Below are 20,794 nucleotides of genomic sequence, written 5' to 3'. Positions count from 1 at the left end.
CTCTCTCTCTCTCTCTCTCTCTCTCTCTCTCTCTCTCTCTCTCTCTCGGGGTTTAAAGGCCTCCAGAGTGCATGAAGAAAGGATGCTGGTGTCATGGAGGACACCCGGTCCTGGGAGGCAGGTTGCCGCTCAGTATCCCACCTGAAGCCATGGACCACGGCCTGTTTGGGGAGCTCAGCGTCCAGCCGGTCACTCTCCTGAGCCCTTGTGTGCTTCAGTACCCCAATCTGGCAATACAACTCACTGACATACAAATATCCTTTGCTGATTTCATCATAAGTCTGTTTGTGATTTTCACAGACACAGAAGAATCTACAGTATAAAGGGGGCCGAGCTATGGTGGTGGCCTCATTATTGCGTTCCTGCTCGATGACGTAGTTCAGCTGTCATCATCGGACCATGACTTCCAGTGCACAAGGGGACAGTTTGTGGCGTGAAAGCAAGGATGAGGGTCAACTCCTCCACTGCTCTCTTCAAATTGGGAGTGAGTCACTGCTCTAAATGAAAGAGTATCTTGGGGTCTTATTCACGAGTCAGGGTGAGGGTTGAGTTAGTTTTGCGAGTTTATGTACGAGATAAAAAAGCCTGCTTATTTTCTTACCTCAGCACAGCGGGCCAATCGCGGCATGAAGTCGGTGTGATTGTCGGTTTGGGAGAGTTACAAAAATAATCAGACACAGTTCCCCTTCCGTTGGTTGAGCTACGTTCCAACATTTACCCAAAAGTAATAAGCTTTCGGTAATGACCAAAACATTGAAATCTGACATCTAGGGGGAACTCAGACTTGAACCGCTGCTCATACGTGTCGACTCAGTCGAGGCGTTTCAGGCCTCTGATTTGGATTAGTTTTCCTTGACATCACATGTGTCCAGGTGTTGGTATGCGGCCCCAGTAATGTTCCATTCACAGGCCCTTCCACCCTCCTCCAGAACCTCCCTGCTCATCTGGACTGTCAGGAACTGGGCCTGCATGGCCTTCACTGCTCCTCCTCCAAAGGTAGACAACACCCACTGATGGGAACAACACGTACCGATACCAATGGCCAGTTTACATTTTATGTAATTTGCTGGAGGAACTGTAAACAGGGTAAAAATGTCCTGGGCAGTTAATCCTGTCTTGTAAAGTGATCTGAAACACTTGATGAGGCCTGAGTTGGAGACGAATTTCAACCACCTGTGTTTATTTGTTAGAGAATGAACACGCAGCCCTGGCCCAAAGCTGCATATAAAAACTTTATTGGATCACAAAAGGCCAATGAGTTAAATCGTATGAAACCAGAAAGAACAATGGACGTAGAAAACACACATACCACATAGTAACAAAACCCCTTAAAGTGACAGTACTAAGGCTCCAACACCGTCTGCTAATCTGGGCTCCAGAAGCGAAATGATTGTCACAGAATGTTATACAAACAACTCTGCTGGGAATTATGACCACATGCAACCAATCTGCTCTATCACGTATATTGTGAACAGTTGGTTCTGATGCAAGAAGTAGTTCTGCATTCATATCACAAAAACATTCTCACAGCAGTGTTGGGAAAGAGTTTACAACGTGTTTGAGTTCAAACTGAGGGCTCAGGTTTCCATCCTGTCTTAAACTAGACATCTGTATTTACATATTACTTTGACCATGGTCCCTTACGGAAGTGGGTTTAGTGGCTGATGTCGATGTCTAATGTCTGACACATTACATTTCCCCCCCCCAAATATTTTTTATAAGTTCTGGCACATGAATATTCCTCAGAAAGGTTTTATTCTAAGCCGTGTGTTAGAAATCTGAATTAAGCTGACCGTGTTTGAGTCACTTTCTGTAAAACTAAGTTTAATCATCACTAAATAGTCTTTGTATCACTTGTAAAATTTGGGCGATTTCTCAGAAACTGCCCTTGCATAATAAGTGTTTTGTGTCCTTGTAGATTACACAATGACTCTGAAGCAAAAGCACAGGTCTACATTAATCACAAGTAGTTTAGTCATTCACAAGACATGATATAAACTAGAAAGGGCCCCATGATACAGTCTGGTCTGGTCTTTTGGGGATACATTTTGAGGTCATAATTGTTGTTACTTTATAACCAAGAAAAGATTTTGTCAACATCTGTTGACTCACTCAATGTTGGTGAACTCAAGTTTTAGAACTAAAGTTGTAAAGCTAAATGTTGTAGCAATTATTTGCCCAACCCAAAAGGTGCGTCTTCCATTGCCACAACGTTAGGTACATGTTGTAATTGTTAACCCCTCAGTTGTACCAACGGGCATTCAACCAGTGTAGACTTGTCGTTTTATCTGTTTAAAGTGAATATCGTCACTAATAATCATGTGTTCCTTTAATTTCCTATTAATTTTTTACTTTACAAAAATTGTTTTAACATTCTCTGCAGATCCAGTGCACAGGGGTGGCACTGTGTACACCGTAGAGCAAGAAAACTGTGAGGATCCAGAGCAAGAATCAGGTCTTCCCCCAATGCAGCAGAGTCTCCTGCTTTACCTCTTCCTGCAGCACAGTGACCCCTTCACCTACCAGCTCTCTGATATGATGGGTGAGAGACGGCTGCACGTATAATCCCAAAACGCTGCATTGAAGTTGGTCTTCCTTACTTCTTTGTCTGTGTCTGTGATCCTCCCACAGCCACAGAGGTGCTGATAGAGCACCACCTGGAGGATATTCTGAACAACAACAGGCAGGCAGTCACAACAGCCCTGCAGACCGAGCTGAGGAACGCACTGAAACCCCAAAATCACAGGAAAAAGGCAAGCCTGACACACACTGTAACTTCCAGAGAGGCAATTATTCCTTTAATAACGTATTTGTTTTTTATTATTATTTAACAATTTTATATAATAGTGTGTATTACCTCAACAATTATCCAGAAAAATGGGTCAAAATCATTTTAATGATCAGTTTATTGTTGGACGATGTCAGACGTGTAGGTTTCAGCTTTTCAAATCTTAGAAGTTACTGCTTTTCTCTTCTTTCATCACTAAAAACAATAATATCTTTGGGTTTGTTGGTCAACATATTTAAATTCAAAGATGTCAGCTTTGGGACATTGTGATGGTTATTTTTTATTTTCTGACATTTTAAAGATCAAACTAAATCAAATTTAAATAAATCAATAAATTAATTTAAATGGTTTATTGATTTGGGCCCTAATATTATATGTTTGGGTTTTAAGGATCAAGAGAAGCTGCGTTCAGCTGCTGAGGTGATTCTCAGTTCAGCCGTCAGTATTGTGAGCTGCAGCAGTAACATGGACTTCAGAAACGCTTGTCTGAACAGAATGAAGGTTTGAAAACAATTATTTTGAATATGCATTTCACATAAATTTATAGTTAATTCTAAAATATAAGTTATTCACTTCCACAACTCATATTTTAGAAAGAAGCCACTGGTATAAATGTAATTAGATGATGTGCTACATTGTTAATACCCTTGTTACTTACAGGGATGTACATGTATGTGTGTTGATAGTGTGACAGAAGTCAGATGTGCATCCATAATGTTTGTGTTTGTCAGGTGCATGACACTCACGAATTGTCAGCCTCCCTCTGTGAATCACTGAGGAGGGTGACATCATGGAAATTCACTCCCAGGAGCGGCTGCTATTCAGCTCAGGTGAGTGAGATGTTTGTTGTTCACTGATGCCAACTAATTACTCCAGCAGCACTTCAGTGGTTTCAGACATGTGATTTTAAATCCACAAGCTAACGCCACATGTTTACTTTCACAGATGGAAGAACATCCTGACAGTGATGAGCCCACCAGAACAGAAATCTGAGAAATCTATTGTTTGTTCTGGCTGAAGGCTGTGGAAGCAGTTTTCACTGAAATTAATATCTTTAGCAATTAAATGTGTGCTAGTAGTGAGTGTCGTAAATGTGGTGGTGAAAAAAAATAGCTATTTAACATCTAATTAGAAAACAAAATGCATTATTATAGTTTGTATCACCAGATGTTCTTTTTAAACACAGTTCCTAAAGAGATTTACATTGAACTGAATTTCTGATCTGAGATAACCCTGAGATGCTTTTTTTTTTAATATGATTTTGTACCCCTAATTAAACATAAAGTACAATAACATAAACATCTGTTTAATACAATGTAGTTCAGTGTATACATTATTGAGACTGTAAGGTTGCGTCATATAATGCTGTAGTTCATGCTATTGTTTGTGTCTGTAAAACAAGTTAAGCTTAGATAACCAGACTGGTTAAACATTGAAATATGTCGACAGGGCTGAAACTAAAACAGACACTCTCGTGCTGACCACTAGACGGCGTTAGAGGCTTTTATTTTTGTGACGATGCTGACTTCCGCTTATTATTGTTTTTGAAAGTGACGTATGTTCCGGCCGCCAACACCGGCAGCAGCTACTTTTCGCGGCAAAATGAAATGAGCGTCTGATGATTTATTCTGCCAACTAACGTGTAACGCTAGGTAGTTAAACAGTATTTATATATATACACAGACGTTGGATCGTCTGACGTGTTATCCTCTCCACAGTTAACTTAAACAATCTGGTAACGATACAGCACTAAACAATGGCGCTAGTAACCGGAGAAAGCCTCAAATCAGAGCTGGAAGTGTTCGACATATGCTGCCAAGATGACTCCGTCCTCGATAAGAGTAAGTATAACATGCTGATTTTGTACATTTCGAGGAAACATTTGGGTCAAAAGTAGCTTTAGCCATTAAGTGCAACTTACCCCAACAACCACTCAAGTAGTCAACAAGGTGTAACGTCACGCGACTGCACTGCTACATTTTGTATAACATCACTATACCGTATGTCTCGTTACATTACGTCAAGTTTGTTATTAGTGTTTGTTACTTAGTTGTGCTCATGCCTTGCTCATTGGGTTTTCTCGGAGCCTAACATTGATGTGGATGGCAGGTGGACAAATCTGCCACCTTTACATCACACTGTTATTTAGTGTATAAACCTACTGAATTTATCTAAGGTGCATCATCTCTGGTGTATAAAAGTAATTCATTAGTAATTTGAATGCTCAAGTCGGAGTGATAATGCTCACTTAGCTCCGCTGTAATAACCCTCCAAAGTTCAGTTGAAATGTTACAGTTGTGGTGCCTCTGTGTACTGTATTTGCAGTCCTCTATGTCTTGTTACGTCTCCCTTTTGTTTACTTTCTCTCCTTTCCTTCGCTCATACGTCCTCAGTGGTGGAGCAGTGTATTTGTAACAGGATACAGGCCCATGAGATGGTGCTGGAGTGGGTGGCCTACAGCACCACAAAAAATGAACTAAAACTCACCACGGACAACCTGGAGCTATTTGATCATGAGGTACCGGTGTTACTGATATCGTTGCTTTGAACTTCTATGTCAACACACTGTCCTCACCGTCAGGCTTTTTTTTTATTTTATTTTTTTATTCACACTGAGTTTTTCTTTGAAGGTGTTAAACAAGAAGAGTAAATCCAACAAAACCTTCAGAAAAGAAGAAACTCATAACAGAACCAGAGACATCCTCTTACTACAGGACTTGTATCCTTCACAGTGAACTCTTCATGACCGTCCAGCAGCTTCTCCTTCTGTGTTTTATCTGTTGTCTATCTTGGGTGTGTGATATTGCGATTGTGTCACAATCCTTGACATTATTTGTTCAGACTCAAAGTTGAGGAAGAGGAGGAGAATCTCCTGGATGCGTACTCTACTCCTGCGAAGGTAAGCTCTCACCTTTGACTTCACACAGTGATTCTGTTGTGATATACATTTTCAAAGCTAAGCGAAGTCGTCGTGACTCACTTGCGTGCTCAACGCCGACTGTGTTCGTGTGTAGGGTTCTCAGAAACGAGCACTGACCACTCCTGAACACCCTCAGTCAAAAAGAAGTGCAGCTCTGCTGTCCAGCCCGAGCCTGCTGCTGTCTCCGGCTAGCTTCTCCCCCAGGTACTCGGCACCATCACAGACCAACAGTCAGTGAACTGATCTTTGCAAGTCTTTAGACCGTTATGGAAATGAAGACAACAATAGGCTGAAGGAAACTTTTAGTTCTTTGGACAGTAGTCCCAGGCACTCAAATTTCGAGAAACTTGATGGAGACGCAGCTAACGTTGTGACCCGACTCTTCCCTTCTCTCTTTGGAAGTTCAACACCCTCCCAGAAGTACAGCCAGAGAGGAGCCAAAGGGGAGGTGGTGGTTTCTTTCGGGGCCGTGCAGGGCACCCGCTGGGCCGGCAGAAAGACTCAGGGCGACGGCGTCCAGCTGGAGCTCCTGGAAGGGCCTGAAGACTCGCTCCGCTGCAGCTACAAGTACATGTTCCAGAGGCTGCGCGATGTTCGAAATGGTGAGAGACAAAAAAATAAACGTAAAGAGCCTGCCAATTCATAAAAGTACTTTGGATCAAGAGTCCTTTATTTTATATCTTGAACAACACTGACCCTGTACACCCTGGTTCACATGATTACACCTTGTTTGAAGTTAAAGATTTGTGCGTCTGTTCTCCACAGTGTTGACGGAGAAGATAGAGGAGCTTGGCGATGGCCTCCGGTCTCACTTCAACATCGAAGAGTTTGCCCCCGTCTCTCTGCCCGCTCAGGTACAACGGTGTTACTGCTGTGAAGAACCTCTAAAATCATAGATGCCTTAAACCTGTGACTTTCAAAAGTATTGGAAACATCATATCTTATAGTAATAATTTGACATTTTACTCACAAAGTTGTATTACTAGCTAGGTAACGTTTTTTTTGAACACTAGAGCCTTCTGACGTGAGAGCTTGTCCGTGCTAAACTTTGTACATTTGAATCCACTGTTGGTCACGATATGTTTATCCCTGCAGGCCTAACTTGCTTATTTTGTCTAGTTATTTCTAGGAAAGCGTGATCGTGTGCTCCATATTTGTTGTTTCAGCTCTCCTAAACTAGATACACTTCATTAAATGTATTCGTATAATTAAGTATTTCCTGACAGCTCGGTTTGTTGTGTTTTACGTCTCTAGGACAGTATCACCGTGTCGGGTCAGGTCTGCTGCGACAGTAACGGCAAACTGAACGCACACTCTGTTCTGTTGGAGGCGGGGCCGGAGCAAGGCGGTCAGCAAGTACCTGTTGACCTATCGGAGCTTAAAGAGTACTCACTGTTTCCTGGTCAGGTGAGCCGAAGGAAACTTCTCGTCTTGGCAGATTAAGCTGAAGATGGGTCTGCTTTAAAAGTCTTTTTAACTGTATTAAGAAGTCACTCGACTAGAGTGCATTGTGATGGCAGTATTGATGAGCACGGTGGTCCCTCCTTTACCTGTGCACTGAGGTGTGTGCAGCAGGTTACACGGCCACCAAGAGTAACAGAGCATGCCAAAGACCTGGGCAGGAGAGTCACCCAGCGTCTGACCGAGAACTCTGACAACCGATCTACAACTCCCACATGAGAATAAAAAACCACCGGCCTGCAGTGTATGAAACTCTGTTCTCTCTCCTCAGGTGGTGGCGTTGGAGGGAATGAACACAACAGGAAGAAAACTGATGGCTTCCAAACTCTATGAGGTCAGCTACAAGTTAACAAGTTGTGTTGGCACATAAAGAGAGATTTACTTGAAATATTGCTTCAAAATCCAAATTATGAGTATCTCAACTTTTAGAACTGTTTGTGTGTCTTCTGTTGATAGTCTTCTCTTTCTTTCTTTTTTAGGGAGTCCCTCTTCCTTTCTACTCTTCTGAGGTGAAAATGGAGATGGATGAAGGTAAGTGATGATAATCACTTTTCTGTAATAATAAAAGTTTATTTGTTAAGCTTTCAACCACAATACAAGGGATGAGCAGTCTGCTTGTGTCCCTTTCATGTACTTTGCATACACACTTGTCATATCATGCGATTGCAGAGCCGATGAATGTTCTGGTGGCGTGTGGACCCTACACTCCCTCTGACAGCCTCACCTTTGACCCTCTGCTGGACCTAATCAATGTCATTGTCAAGGATTGTCCTGACGTCTGCCTGCTGGTATCGTTACTTATTTATTTTGCTGTTTCAAAATCGTTTGTTCTTCCACAAGTGAATGCATGTCTTAGAAGATGCACAGAATGCTCGTATCTTTTCTAATCCTCCCTTCACTTCTCCAGCTGGGCCCGTTTGTGGACTCCAAACATGAACAAATTGAGGTGCGTTTAACAGCGGACACTTCATGTGTTTCTTAGAAAACCCTCCGCTCCAACATCTAATGTTTAGCATTTTAAAACAATCTCATTTAAACGTCCTCATCCGAAGTCAATGCACGGCAAAGTGAATTCCATTTTGTTCAACATATTCATTTCTTGTGTCCAGCTTTTTAAATTAAGTTGGTTGATCCTGACTTGATGTGACCATCTTTATTTCCACCCGTTTGTGAAATAGAAAGCTCAGGTGACCGAGACGTTTGAGGCCATTTTCTCAAGATGTATTGAAAGCATTGTGGATGGCACCAAAAGGTATGTCTCGTATCTCCCTAAGCATGATGACGCTATTTAAACTCCTGAAGCTCCTTAAAGATTTTCATTATGCTATCTTTTTTTTTTAATAATGTGCCCCAATCAGAAACCTTAACCACAATGACAGCTCGTGTGTTCTTTACCCAGTGTTGGCTGCCGCCTGGTGTTTGTGCCCTCCCAAAGAGACATCCACCATCACTTCATCTACCCACAGCCTCCCTTCACCCTGCCGAACCTCGGCAAGGACCAGGCCCAGGTCAGACACACAAAGACCCAACTGCATAAACTAAATTAAAGTTTATAATTTACTGATGAGCACATGCAACAGGCGTGTGAGCAATCCCAGAAAGCCAAATTGTAATAGTTTAGCTTTAAACGTTTGAGTCGGGGAGTGGCCGGTCTTACTTTCAGGCTTGTTATTGACTAGATTCAAGCAGAAGAGCTGAGGAAACTGTTCAGCCTTACCGAGTGTTTCTCTTCATACTCTGCAGCGCGTCACCCTGGTCCCTGACCCCTGCACCCTGCTAATTGATGGAGTCACCTTGGGCTTGACGTCCACTGATATCCTGTTCCACATGGGCGCAGAGGAGATCAGCTGGTGAGGAAGAGTTCTAACTTTCACATGGCTTCACCCAGCACTGGAGCTCAGTTAGAGATGAATTTGAGAGGAAAATGTGTCGATGAACTTCATGTTTAATATTCACATGAACAAACCTCTCAGCCACACTTTTCACTTTGACTTTTCTATGGGAGTTTACTCAAATACCAGCATAATATTAAATATATATTTCAATTAATGGCATCACCACAATGTTGTGTTTCAGCGGCACTGGATCGGACCGATTTTCTCGCATACTGAAACACATGCTGACCCAGAGAAGGTAGAGTCCTAAAAACGTTCACTTGCGCTCTCTGTTCTGAGGAGAATCCTCTAACATTAATGACCCCCCCATGTTTGTGTTTCCCCTTCTAGTTACTACCCGCTGTACCCGCCTGTGGAGGAGGTGAACATGGATTACGAGAAGTTTCAGAGCTTCGGTCAAATGCCGCTGACTCCTGACGTCCTCATCATTCCCTCCGAGCTGCGCTACTTTGTAAAGGTGCAGAACTGCTGTTAAAAGATGTGCTTTTTCTTTTCTGATGATTTGACACATGCTTTCTTTTAACACCTCATCTCAACTTGTCCTCAGGATGTGGTCGGCTGCGTGTGCGTCAATCCCGGACGGCTGACCAAAGGCCAGGTGGGCGGGACCTACGGCAGGTTGCTCATTCAGCGCAGCGCTGCACCCGAAGACGGGAGGAGAGCGAGCCCCTGTTTGGCAGCTCAGGTGGTGAAAATCTGAATCTTCAAGGAGATTAAGACTCTGAATGCTTGTTGACTTTACCAGGAGCAGCTTTGAACGCTGTGCTCTCCAGGCACCCTGATGTAAAATATGTTTAAAGAAACAATTCACTGTTTTGTCCTTTAGTCTATTTTTACTTGACAAACATGTCTGTTTGGTGCTGTCATTACTGGGGTGGAATATCAGTCTCTCAGGCACAACGGCAATAACAATCTTTCAATAAATTATTCTTTGTATTGTTTTTTTATACTATTTTTTTGCAACTATCTAAGTGTTTGTCTCAGCATTGTATCTCTTTCAAAGGCTTTGAGTAGAGGAGAAAAAACCTGCTTAAAAAGCATATTTATGTGAGGCAGTTTAATGTAGTTTAGTTATGGATATGAAGTAATTATACATTTAGATATCAATCTCTTATCAAACATCAGAAAACAAAGCATTACCATTACAGACCTCCTTTTTCACAAGTTGTTTTTAATATACTGTTTCTGATGTAACACTAAATTCTGAGGTAAGTATATTTCCTTTGTTTCTGGATTTTGGCAGTTGAGAAACTCATTTAACCATAAAAGTGGTCAAACTCATCAGAGTCACTTGGGTGATCAGACTTTGTTGATTTATCCGGCTCCACTTGAAAAATCTCCACGGTGTCACAAATTGCTGGAAAAGAAATTACAGATCATCTTTAAAAACGAGTTGTGTTTTTGTGTATATCCCATCTTTTAATTATACACTCTGATACTGTACCTTTGGGTTGCTCGTCTGCTTTCAGGTCCTTTTCTCTGAAAATATGTAAAAGAAATGTGAGACTTACTTCAGGATGTAGTTTTTGCCATCGGAGACAAAAAAAAACAAACTCACTCTTTTTTCTGTGATTGTTTTTGAGGTGCAAGTAGATTCTCAACATCGTCTTCATCACTTATCTCGTTCGAGTCATCGTCAGAGGATCCTGTTTTACTCTCCTCTTCTTCCTCTTCTTCACTTGCCTCCTCTGGAATAATGTGCATCTTTTTAGACCTAAAAAACAGATTTTAAAAGTTCAGGTGCCGTTTGTGTTTAAGATGATTATATTCTTCACTTATCTTACTTGTCCTGTGGTGAGATGATGCTGTCGTCCGAGTCTTTTTCCTCCTCTGGTTCTCCTGCTAAGTCTCCTCTCTGTTCCTCTTCATCTGACTCCTCGTCCTCCATGTTGTCCTCTCCGTCACTCTCATCCTGAGAAGATGCAGAACCCTTTTTTCAGTTCTCGCCATATTCATTCTTTAACCTGACTGACTGTTCTTCACGGACATCCTTTACCTCTGAATCCTGCTCATCTGCTCCTGTCTCCTCGTCTTCCTCCTTGGCACTCTTTCTCTCAGAAGCCTCATGATCCTCCTCCCCATCGCTCTCCTCTTGCTCTTCATCTGTCTGACTGTTCTCTTTTTCTTCAGCGTCACCATCTTCTCCATCTAGATCTTCCTCATTCTTTTCTCCTACATTGCTTCGTTCAGAGCTGCTACTCTCCTGTTTTTCTACTTCATCTCCACCTCCGGTTTCAATCTTTATACTAACACTTCCTGTTTCCTCCTTTTGGGATCCAGACTCCTCTCCACAGCTTTCTGATTTATCGTCAGGATTTTGATTCTCTGCGTTTTCACTTCTGAATTCCTCAATTCGCCCCCCTAACTCCTCACTAGTTGACTGACTCTCCTCTTTGTGACTCACTGGGTCGTCTCCCTTGCTTCCCTTCACCACCTTCTCATCCCTTGGTGATCCAACAGCAAGCCCCCCACTTCTCCTGGTTCTCCTTGTGCTGGTTCTGCCTTTCTCTGAGGCGTCACTCTCTGAGCTTTGGACCACTTTCACTGCAGCAATGACAATGGCACTGGATGACCTGAAATCAGCAGTGAATGAAAAATAAGATTGTACAGAATATGAGGCTAGTGAAGAAGTGGATTTATATGGCAGGCGGAACATTGAAGAGAATATGGCTTACTCCTGAGAGCTGCAGCTTTGGCTGGCTGAGAAGGAACAATGTGATCTCCCTCTCTCCTCCCTCTTCTTTCTCTTCTCTCTGCTCACCTGGCTGGGCTCCCTGCTGCTCTCACTGCTTTCTGCGAGGCCACCGGACAGACGAACTAGGCACAGTACGTACGTACACACACACACACACCCATACAAAAATGACATCGGAGGTGAATGAAAATATCTACTGAGGAAGATAACTTGCATAAGTAAAAGTAGCTTACAGACACTGAAGATTCTCATATTTAATTTCCCACCTGGTTTGATATCCAGCTCCGGGGATAAACGACTGCTCCTGCCTCCACCACCTCTCTCTCTCTTTGAGCTTGATGCCCGGCTTGTGTCAGTCTCCTCCCCCACCACCTGCGCTATCCCCATCTCAGGAGGAGGCTCCTCCGGGTACAGCTGACCCCACAGAGCCTCAGTGCCAGAGAGGATCCCAGCTGCACCAGCAGCCCAGGACCAGGGTTGGTCGGGCTGCATGGCAGCCCAGCCTGGTGGATTTAGCCTGGGTCTGGGTTGTCGATCACCGGGTGAGGAGGTGAGGTGGTGGAGCTGTGGGAAGATGTGTGGTGGGAGGAAAGATAAAGGGACGTGTGAGGAACCCTGAGGTTGGTAAGGCGCTCTGATAGGACACCTGGCCGTCTGGGATTGAAGGCGGGTCTGCCTGGAAGACTGCGGGTAGGGGAGATAAGGGGAGCCATCTTGGTTGTAGGCTAAGTGGCTGTTTGGGCTGTAGTGCCTTGGAGGTGCAACAATATTTTGGTTCATTGTGGTGGAGCCTGCAAGAAAGATGAAGATGCATATTAGATAATAGCTTGTATATGTCTGGAACACACCATTACAATTAAAGAATACATGTGACAACATGATTTTTAGAGTCAGGAGAAACCTTGTGACAGGAAAGGTTGATCTGTAGAAGATGCTGTCTCTCGTTCCTCTGTGTTCTTTAGACATGACCTCAAATACTCCTCCATCCTCTGTTAAAGACACATTGTTTTTCATAGAGCTGCACAGCATGCGATAAAAGGTGAACAGAAATGCCTTTTACATGTATAAGTTATTTTTGGATATATTTTTGAATTTATTTTTTTACATCAGGCAAGATGTGGTAGAAACGATTACAATGATTATGACTTAATAGGCAGAGCGTAAAAAAATGATTTAGGTATAATTGGATGGCTCTTATGATCGAACCAGCTGTGTGCATTGGCCCCTAATGAAGTGACTGATTACTGTGATTTGCTTGTACCTTCCTCTGAGCAGCCTGTGTTTTCTCCTTGAGTTGCTGCTGCCAGCGGGGGCAGCTCTCCTCCAGGTACCGTTTATACTCCATCTGGAGGGATCGAAGTTCAAGAAGAAGGTTCAACACCAAGCGTCACAGAGGCAGGGGTAAAGTATGGGAAGTGAGTGTTTGTGCCTGTGCACCCGAATAGTTTTCATGGCAGCAGTGAGGGTTAACATCTCCTTCAGTGTGTCCTGGGCTTCCTCAAACTGCTGCAGCATCTGCCTGTTGTTTTGTTGGGCTGTAAGCTCTCTCTCCTTCAGCTCCTGCCAGCGCTGTTGCAGAAGCATCGCCCTGCTGCAGGAAACGCACAAACACCGAGTCAGTTATTCAAAATATTTACACCAACATACAGGATGATGCATCTTGCAAGCATTTTGCTGCCTTTTGTATTTGCACTACAGCTTTTGATGACTGAGTTGAAAAGTCAGGTTGCAACAACAGAGGCCTGTTGATACTGAGATGAAGAGACAGTGTATCATTGTAACCCATCCCACTTCTCTGCCCTCACACACAACTATGAGTTGACAGTACTAATATACTTCATTAAAGCACTCAAGGATCTTACCTCATTTTTAGCCTGTGCTCTCTTTGTTTTGTGAAAGTGTTTCTTTCTGGGTCGGTGAGATGCTCAAGAGACAGTAAATTCTCCTTCGGTGCAGCCATGACTGCAGGCGTTCAGTGGATGCAGAGATTATCGGGGATTAAGGTCTGTGCTTTGGGCGGGGGGGAGGGACCAGAAACATGCTCTCAATCCACACATGGTCATGGGAATAACTTAATCAGTAGTGAGAGCTTTTTTCAGTGCCACACAGGTAACAAAGTTATTGAAACATCCACTTAAATATAGGGCTGGACGATAATTTAATATGATAAAGTATTTCAATGGAATCATATCGTTATGAAAATATACATTGAGATATCGTGAACAAGCACAGAGTAAGTCATATTTCTCCGAAAATCAGATTTTTTTGCACTAAAGTTATTAATTAAATGAGAAAATACACATTATATTGTGTAAATATTTTATTTGCTCAAGAGTGTACAAAACCATGTGGCTATTTCATACTTACCCTGGTGAAGCCTCTTTCTCTTATCAAGGCAATGAAACAGCAACAGGCTATTTCAGGCACAAATATCTATTTAAAAAAATATTGATACTAATATCCAATTCAAAACCACAATAAAATCTACGTAACTTTTTGATTAGTATTTTAAAACGGGCATACACACCGTGGAGACGTTTTACAAGCGGAACCAGTATGTTGTTTCATTGCGGATGTATTTTCACGTAACACCCCTACTAGAGTACAAGCTCGATTCCGTCCAGTAGCAGAGATCGTGGTAGGGAGAGAGTTTTGAGAGCCTATCAGCGTAACATTTCAACTCATGAATGACATTCATTTGTTCAGAAGTTATATAAATTATCATTGGTATCGTGTGGTTTATTTAACTTCTTAAAAGAAAGCTAACGGAGCGGTTATTTTGTTCGGCTGACTAAGCTAACCGACGATTATCACAGTGCGTCTGTCAAATCGGTACTTCCGCTGAGCTCGCGGACGAGCAGGAAAACATGACGAGTTTTGCCAGTCAAGTTTTTGCCAGGGTCGACAGGTTTTGTCGCCCCCTCCCCATGGTCCTCAACACCTTCTTGGTCTTCTCCATCACCGGGGAGGTGAGCTACTTGGTGCTGCTCGAGGCTCCGCTGGACGCGGACCAGAAGAAGACCGTGTGGTCCGCCTGGTGGAAAGCGGCGCACCTGCTGGCTCAGTACTTCATGCTGGGGAACATCTGCTGGAACGCGCTGCTCTTCCACAGGACCAGCCCCAGCATCAAAGGGGTGTTCTTGGGTGGAGAGGGCATGGGCCAGGGGTGGAGGTAAGGAGGGAGCAGCTGGAGGGATTATTACAGATAACATGACATGTAAATGATAGGTTAGACAATAGTGTTTGAGAATATGTAATCCCAGCAGTCAGACATCCACATAAGTGTAAACACGGTAAAAAGAACCTCAGTCCTCTGCTTTTTCACAGGTATAAAGATAGATTTGTTCTAAGTTTTCACTTCATGTGTATTATTTCCATTAGCTTCAACTGATGGTCACAGTTTTTATGTTTCAGTTTAGACATTTAGGAGCATCTCAGACCATAAATAATAGTGTTTTTCTCTGTTCTTTTTCCTTCCCAGGTACTGTTATACCTGTGAGACACACACTCCTCCTCGATGCTCCCACTGCTACGACTGCAACGTGTGCGTGCTGCGGAGGGATCACCACTGCGTCTTCTTTGGCCAGTGTGTGGGCTTCCGTAACTACCGGTACTTCCTGAGCTGCTTGTTATTCATGTGGTCGGGGCTGCTGTACGCCACTCTGATGAATGCAGAGGTCTTCCTTGTCATATTGAAGGAGGGCTTGACGGTGCACAGCATCCTGCTGCTGCTCATTCCCTGGCTCATGCTAGTTTCAGGTATGAGCTGGTTTGTAACATATTGGTTGCTCTATTTCCTGTCTATTCCTTGTAGCTGTGGTACTTACCACAGATAGGTAGAATATACTCTATAAAGATTTCTATGTTGACTCAAACATGCCCGTCACATTTTTCCAGAGACAAGAATGACTTCTTAAGATGTCTAGTTTAAAATAACGACGCTTGTATTTATATCACTGGCTGTGACTTAATCATCGCTGCTGTCCCATCTCTCCCCAGGCCAGGTCTCGGCACGTGCTTTTGCCTTCGCCTTCATCGCCGATACATGCGTCGTGGGCTTCCTGCTGGTGTCCGCCTTCTTCTTCTTCCATCTCGTCCTGATGCTTCGGGGACAGACCACCAAGGAGTGGTACTCGACCCGCCAACCCTACAGCCTGGGGCTGCGGGGCAACCTGCGTCACGCTCTGGGCCTTCGCTGGTACCTCTGCTGGCTCTGCCCACTCATCCCATCACCTCTCCCTGGAGATGGGATGAACTTCCAGGTTACGGGATCGCTGGAATCCACCCAGTAACGGCTGAAACAGGCCGTGTGTCTTTGCTTTAATGGGGATGGTTAATGTTATCGGGAGCAGCAGGGAACATCACCTCAGTTCAAGAAGAGGTAACTTGGGATGGGAAGAAGGCGTTGTGTGGGTGTTATGATGTTAATGGGTATAACGGTCTACCGGTATCTTCTCCGTAGCCTTTACCTGTGCTGAGTTAAGGAAGTTATGGGTCTACCGTGGAAGGTACGTTGACCTTACTTTAAAGGTAATCTGTTCACTCATTGAGGCTTGCCTCAGAATATTAACACAGACGTTAGCAGTGTTCCTCTGGAATACTGAGCACTGAAAGTGTATGTAAACGACACTGAAATGAGAATGTATTTTATTGATTGGGAAAAATGTTATACTTATAAATCCTTGTTAACAAGCACTCACAACTCCCTTACTACTACCCTCAAGTAGTCACTTAAATTGTTCTTTCTATTGTTGTTTATTTTGCCTAAATCTAAAGGTCATACAAATTTGGCTTGCACTGCCCCTGAATACTCCGTAGGATTATAAAATCTGCTGTTGTGCGTGAGCAGCTAGGATCATCACTCCTGAGCTCCATCTTATTTGATTACACCGAGCCTTTTACTGGATACTGTTGCACTAAGTTAGACAATGAGAGTCTAGTATTGCCGTTTACATAGTAATCTAGCAAATGCACTGTGTAAAATGTACCTATTGACGGCACACGTGAACAGCTTTTCCCCGTGTTTCACATTACGTTGTCCATGTTTCAGTCAGTAAGGTACTACTACAAACCAAACCTACAGTGTAACAACATGAAGAGTCATGTTCTGATTCAAGCAACTGCTGTGTCTCAGTATACACTGTTTATAATCTTTATATCACCCTGTTCTTGCAGTAAGTATACAGAAAATCAACATGCATCACTGTTTTGTACAATATGTTTGATACAATACGATGCTACAAAACACATATCTCACATTACTCGATGCCAACGGGAGTATTGTTACCTCAGAAGTTAACTTATTTCTGCTGGCCTTAAAATGTAGTGTCAAATTCCAAGCCTTTTTTTTGACAGGGGCTCTGATTTTGCATCCAAAAATATTTTTGTATTATTGTTGATTATCTGTTTGAAGTCTGCCTTCTTGTGCTATTTCATATGGGTCACACCATGATGTTTGGTTTTTGCCATTTGAGTGCTGAAAAAAAAAAGTTTCAATAAAAAAATGCTGAAATGTATTTGATCTTTTGTAGTTTTTAGTGAAATTTTGGTTTAAAAGTCTTAATTTTATCTAATACAGAGAAACAATTCTAAAAAGTACTGAGACCATTTTTTATTAATTATCGTGGAGAATGTCCAACACGCGGTTAAAATATCTTATAAATGTGATTTAGAATTTGAAAGAGCCAGGAAAACTTTTTGGTCCCTTCCTCGCGATCCTGTACCGTACCGGTCCCTTGTCTGACGTCATAGTGACAACGCGGTAACGGTAACTGTCGGTTTATTTTGACGGCTTACTGGGCTCGGTATGGCAGCCAGAACTACAATTTAGTTAAACTAGCTGCTGACAACCTCCTGGGTTTGTATTTACTCGCTGGTTCGACATTTAAGGAATGCTAGGTTAGCTAGCTGAGAAACCTAGCTAGCTTATGCTAGCGTGTAACTAGCATAAAAAACGTAAATTAATGGAGACTCAACAGTACATTTAGGCGAATTGTTAGCATTTTAACTAGCTAATTAATGATAAGGCTAGCTGCCTCAGTTTTTAAAATGTGTATGTAACCTAAGTTAGATAACATTAGATAAGGAAAGTTAACGTTTCCTACTTTTAAAATTCATTTTTTTTAAATATCAAATTGTGCTCATGGGTTAAACATTATTTGATTGACTCTTAAAGATGTAACTAACCCCACTTATACACTGAGATAAAATAATTGCAATCCCAGAATCTGTTGTTCTTTTTTAAATATCAGGTGAAATCCACTTTGAAAGGTTAGAAAATTGCTTAAATATGTTTGCCCCTCTCATTGCATGCAGTGCTGCTTTTTATAAAGTGTTTTAAGAATTGTTAGATAAGTTTTAGCTGGAGCTAACCTTTTGGTAATTTATGTGCACTAGGGAGGAGTAAGCCAGCAGGATGGATGTCACAGAGGAAACTATGTGAGTGATGTTCACCGAATAAACACACACACTAAAAATGTTTGGTTGAGTTACTCAGCACCAATATATGACGCTTCTTCTTCTGGTTTGTATGTGTGTGTGTGTGTGTGTGTGTGTGTGAGTGTGTTTGCAGGACACTGAGGGAGCTGCTCGAGAAGGTAGCAGAGCGGGATTACAGTCTGAACCAGCAGAGAGACTTGACTGCTAAAATGAGGCACTGGCTGGATGTTGCGGATGATGACATGGCAATGCTGCGTTCAGAAAACACCACTCTCCGACAACAAGTTAAAGCGTAAGAAGTCACATGATTGTCTCAAGCCGTCAAACTTAATCTGTCTGTTTTGTCTTCATCTGTGAGATCTCCCTTTGAGCTTTTATGTTTTGTTATTCAATGTTGTTATGTGTCAGCCACGTTATCTTTGTTCCTTACTACTTTTTGAACTTTAACATGCGTGTGTGTTTGCGTATCTGCAGCCAGGAGAAAATCATCAGTGAAGCGCTGAAGGTTGAAGCAGAGCCTTGCAACGGTCTCCTGGCTGATGACCTCGCTGTGAAGAGATGCAGTGACAAAAAGATTCAGGAATTAGTGCGTTACCAGAAATTAAAGTGTTACAATTTGTATTACTGGTGTACGTATACGTGTTGGATAAAAATATAACGCTGCCTTCGAGACCACACTTGAGCTAAAACCTTGATGACATCTCGTTATACGAGCTCAGATCTACGAGTAAATTGTAACAAACATTTAATGATGTTTGATATTTCAGAAACCACTATATTCTCGTTCTTAACATCCTCATAATTTGTGCTAAATGTTAAATTGTGTCTTTTATTGTAGTCTAATCTAGGCCGGATGTACACAGGCCACAATGGCATCTCACTTGTAAACCTATGCAATAACACTGAAGTATACGTCAAGGATTTTACTTTTTCGGTAACGTCTGCCAAGAAATAACAGAATTCATCTTCAAACTTTAGTTTCAGATTTTGTATTTCATTCTCTATGATTTCATTACATTAAGTTTGTTGATTTATAAACATAAAATAGCTTAATACAAGCTCGGGTTGTACAGCACACATACAACAGGATAATTGCACATTCATTTTGATCCAAACATCGGAGCATTCACAGTCAGTTATGGGAGTTATAGTTATGGTTGACAAACGGTTAAACCTCAAATAGGCAGATAGTTGTCATTTTGCATATCAGGTAAACCTTCATGTTCTTCTTTTTGTGCAGGCAGATGAAATCACCACGATGAAGAAACAGAATAAGAAGCTAACTGAAGAGGCACGATGTCTGTTACTTGTCACAACTCTAATCTGTCATACTACAGTTGGAAGTAGTACCAAAATATACATATAAATATAATTCTGCCTTTTTTTCTCAGCTTAAGAGCCTCGAGCAAGAGAGAGACCAGGACAAGATCAGCTTTAGCAACCTTAAGGCTTCACTTCAAACCCTTGAGGTGACACCATGGATTCAAAATGGCAGATATTTAACTACTTTTTCTCTCTCCATTGATCCTACCATGAGTCGCGTTACATCGTCAAACAGCTCCTGATTTGTTATGTCGTGTGTTTCTTCAGTGTGGAATGGAAGAGGCTCAGTTAGGGCTTCAGAATAGGGACGAGGTTATTTGTCAGGTAGGTACAACGCAGCAACCGAAATATTGATCTTTCTCCTTGGAGTTCAAACATGAATATTTTGACTGTTCTTTTTCTTTTAATATTATTTTGTTGTTGTGTGTTTGTGATAGAACAACTCACAGTTAAAGCTTTTGGAGGAAACGGTCGAAGAGTACTCCACTTCCATAGAGGTAAAGATGACCTCATTCATAGTAGAAAGAACAGTATTCACTCAGCTGTCGGATAATATCTTCATGTTATGAGCTGTTGAACGTGTGTTTTGTTGTCTCTCTGCTCCAGTACCTCAGGCTGACAATCCAGGAGTTGAGAGAGCAGTTGGAGGACAGACTGGACGAGGCCTCCTTGTAACCCTGACGCACAAATATTCTCCTGCTGTGAAATGATATGGTGACCTCCACTGAGTCACCTGTATGCACTCACACTGCGCCGTGTTTCTGCTGTTGGTTTCCAGCACTGTTGTGAACGAGCGGATGGGAGAGAATGAAGGATCGCTCAGTCCTCCTTTGTCCTTTGCGGAGGAAATTGAGCTGTTGGCCTCTTCAGCTGGAGTGGAGACCAGCGTGTCAGACTCCCCAGATCTTAGACATGTAGGACCCCTCCCTTCTGTGTTTACACGTTTGAACTTGAGAGGATGTAAAATCACTCAGTTGCCAGTTTATTAGTAAAGATGTATCTGATTGTCCTGTACTTCTACAAGTGACCACTAGAGTGTGCCACTACGATTCAAACCCTTTCTGTCAGACAGCAGCTGACTGTACAGTAGAGTAGGGATGATGAGATCAGTGATGTCTGTTACTGTGTCTGCAGGAGGAAGCTGAGGCTGAGGAGCTGCTGAAACCTCCAAGTCTCACACTAGACCTTCAGACCAAAAGGTACTTCAGTTTCACATCAAAAATACAGATTTCGTTTTCTTTATGTTTCCTCATTCATTGTCGTCCCTCTGTTTT

The 20,794-nt window shown here is 42.5% G+C and overlaps 4 protein-coding genes across 6 annotated transcripts in view; 3 read left to right on the top strand and 1 right to left on the bottom strand.

The window, feature by feature from the left end:
* Positions 1–4,090, top strand: part of top6bl (TOP6B like initiator of meiotic double strand breaks) — a 6,187-nt gene extending 2,097 nt beyond the window's left edge. For all 3 annotated transcript variants that reach the window (XM_031862876.1, XM_031862875.1, XM_031862874.1), the window contains 7 exons: positions 59–254; positions 873–996; positions 2,384–2,542; positions 2,632–2,753; positions 3,179–3,289; positions 3,520–3,618; positions 3,734–4,090. In XM_031862876.1, coding sequence (XP_031718736.1) covers positions 59–254; positions 873–996; positions 2,384–2,542; positions 2,632–2,753; positions 3,179–3,289; positions 3,520–3,618; positions 3,734–3,781 — 859 coding nt within the window. In that variant the 3' untranslated portion in view covers positions 3,782–4,090. The remainder of the gene's footprint in view (positions 1–58; positions 255–872; positions 997–2,383; positions 2,543–2,631; positions 2,754–3,178; positions 3,290–3,519; positions 3,619–3,733) is intronic.
* A 258-nt stretch (positions 4,091–4,348) lies between these two features.
* Positions 4,349–10,005, top strand: pola2 (polymerase (DNA directed), alpha 2). The gene is made up of 18 exons (XM_031862698.1): positions 4,349–4,629; positions 5,182–5,306; positions 5,419–5,507; positions 5,630–5,687; positions 5,803–5,912; positions 6,111–6,310; positions 6,474–6,562; positions 6,963–7,115; positions 7,441–7,503; positions 7,649–7,700; positions 7,839–7,957; positions 8,077–8,115; positions 8,348–8,421; positions 8,569–8,677; positions 8,913–9,019; positions 9,246–9,302; positions 9,395–9,521; positions 9,612–10,005. Exons 1-18 carry the CDS (start codon positions 4,545–4,547, stop codon positions 9,762–9,764), a joined length of 1,809 nt encoding a protein of 602 aa, XP_031718558.1. The 5' UTR covers positions 4,349–4,544; the 3' UTR covers positions 9,765–10,005.
* A 315-nt stretch (positions 10,006–10,320) lies between these two features.
* Positions 10,321–13,626, bottom strand: LOC116391689 (ABC transporter F family member 4). Its single transcript, XM_031862472.1, has 11 exons — positions 13,622–13,626; positions 13,197–13,350; positions 13,021–13,104; positions 12,661–12,748; positions 12,026–12,550; positions 11,740–11,881; positions 11,061–11,637; positions 10,849–10,976; positions 10,623–10,778; positions 10,509–10,543; positions 10,321–10,421 (listed from the first exon to the last, which is right to left on the bottom strand). The coding sequence occupies exons 1-11, from the start codon at positions 13,624–13,626 to the stop codon at positions 10,321–10,323; spliced, it is 1,995 nt and encodes a 664-aa protein (XP_031718332.1).
* A 728-nt stretch (positions 13,627–14,354) lies between these two features.
* Positions 14,355–16,129, top strand: zdhhc24 (zDHHC palmitoyltransferase 24). The gene is made up of 3 exons (XM_031862798.1): positions 14,355–14,931; positions 15,241–15,518; positions 15,759–16,129. Exons 1-3 carry the CDS (start codon positions 14,627–14,629, stop codon positions 16,049–16,051), a joined length of 876 nt encoding a protein of 291 aa, XP_031718658.1. The 5' UTR covers positions 14,355–14,626; the 3' UTR covers positions 16,052–16,129.
* The last annotated feature ends 4,665 nt before the right edge of the window (positions 16,130–20,794 follow it).

This window comes from Anarrhichthys ocellatus, unplaced genomic scaffold (assembly GCF_004355925.1).
Source record: "Anarrhichthys ocellatus isolate YVR2014 unplaced genomic scaffold, GSC_Weel_1.0 scaffold27, whole genome shotgun sequence".
Lineage (NCBI taxonomy): Eukaryota > Metazoa > Chordata > Actinopteri > Perciformes > Anarhichadidae > Anarrhichthys > Anarrhichthys ocellatus.
The sequence above is the reverse complement of the archived record's forward strand: the minus strand, read 5'-3'. Positions and strand labels throughout refer to the sequence as shown.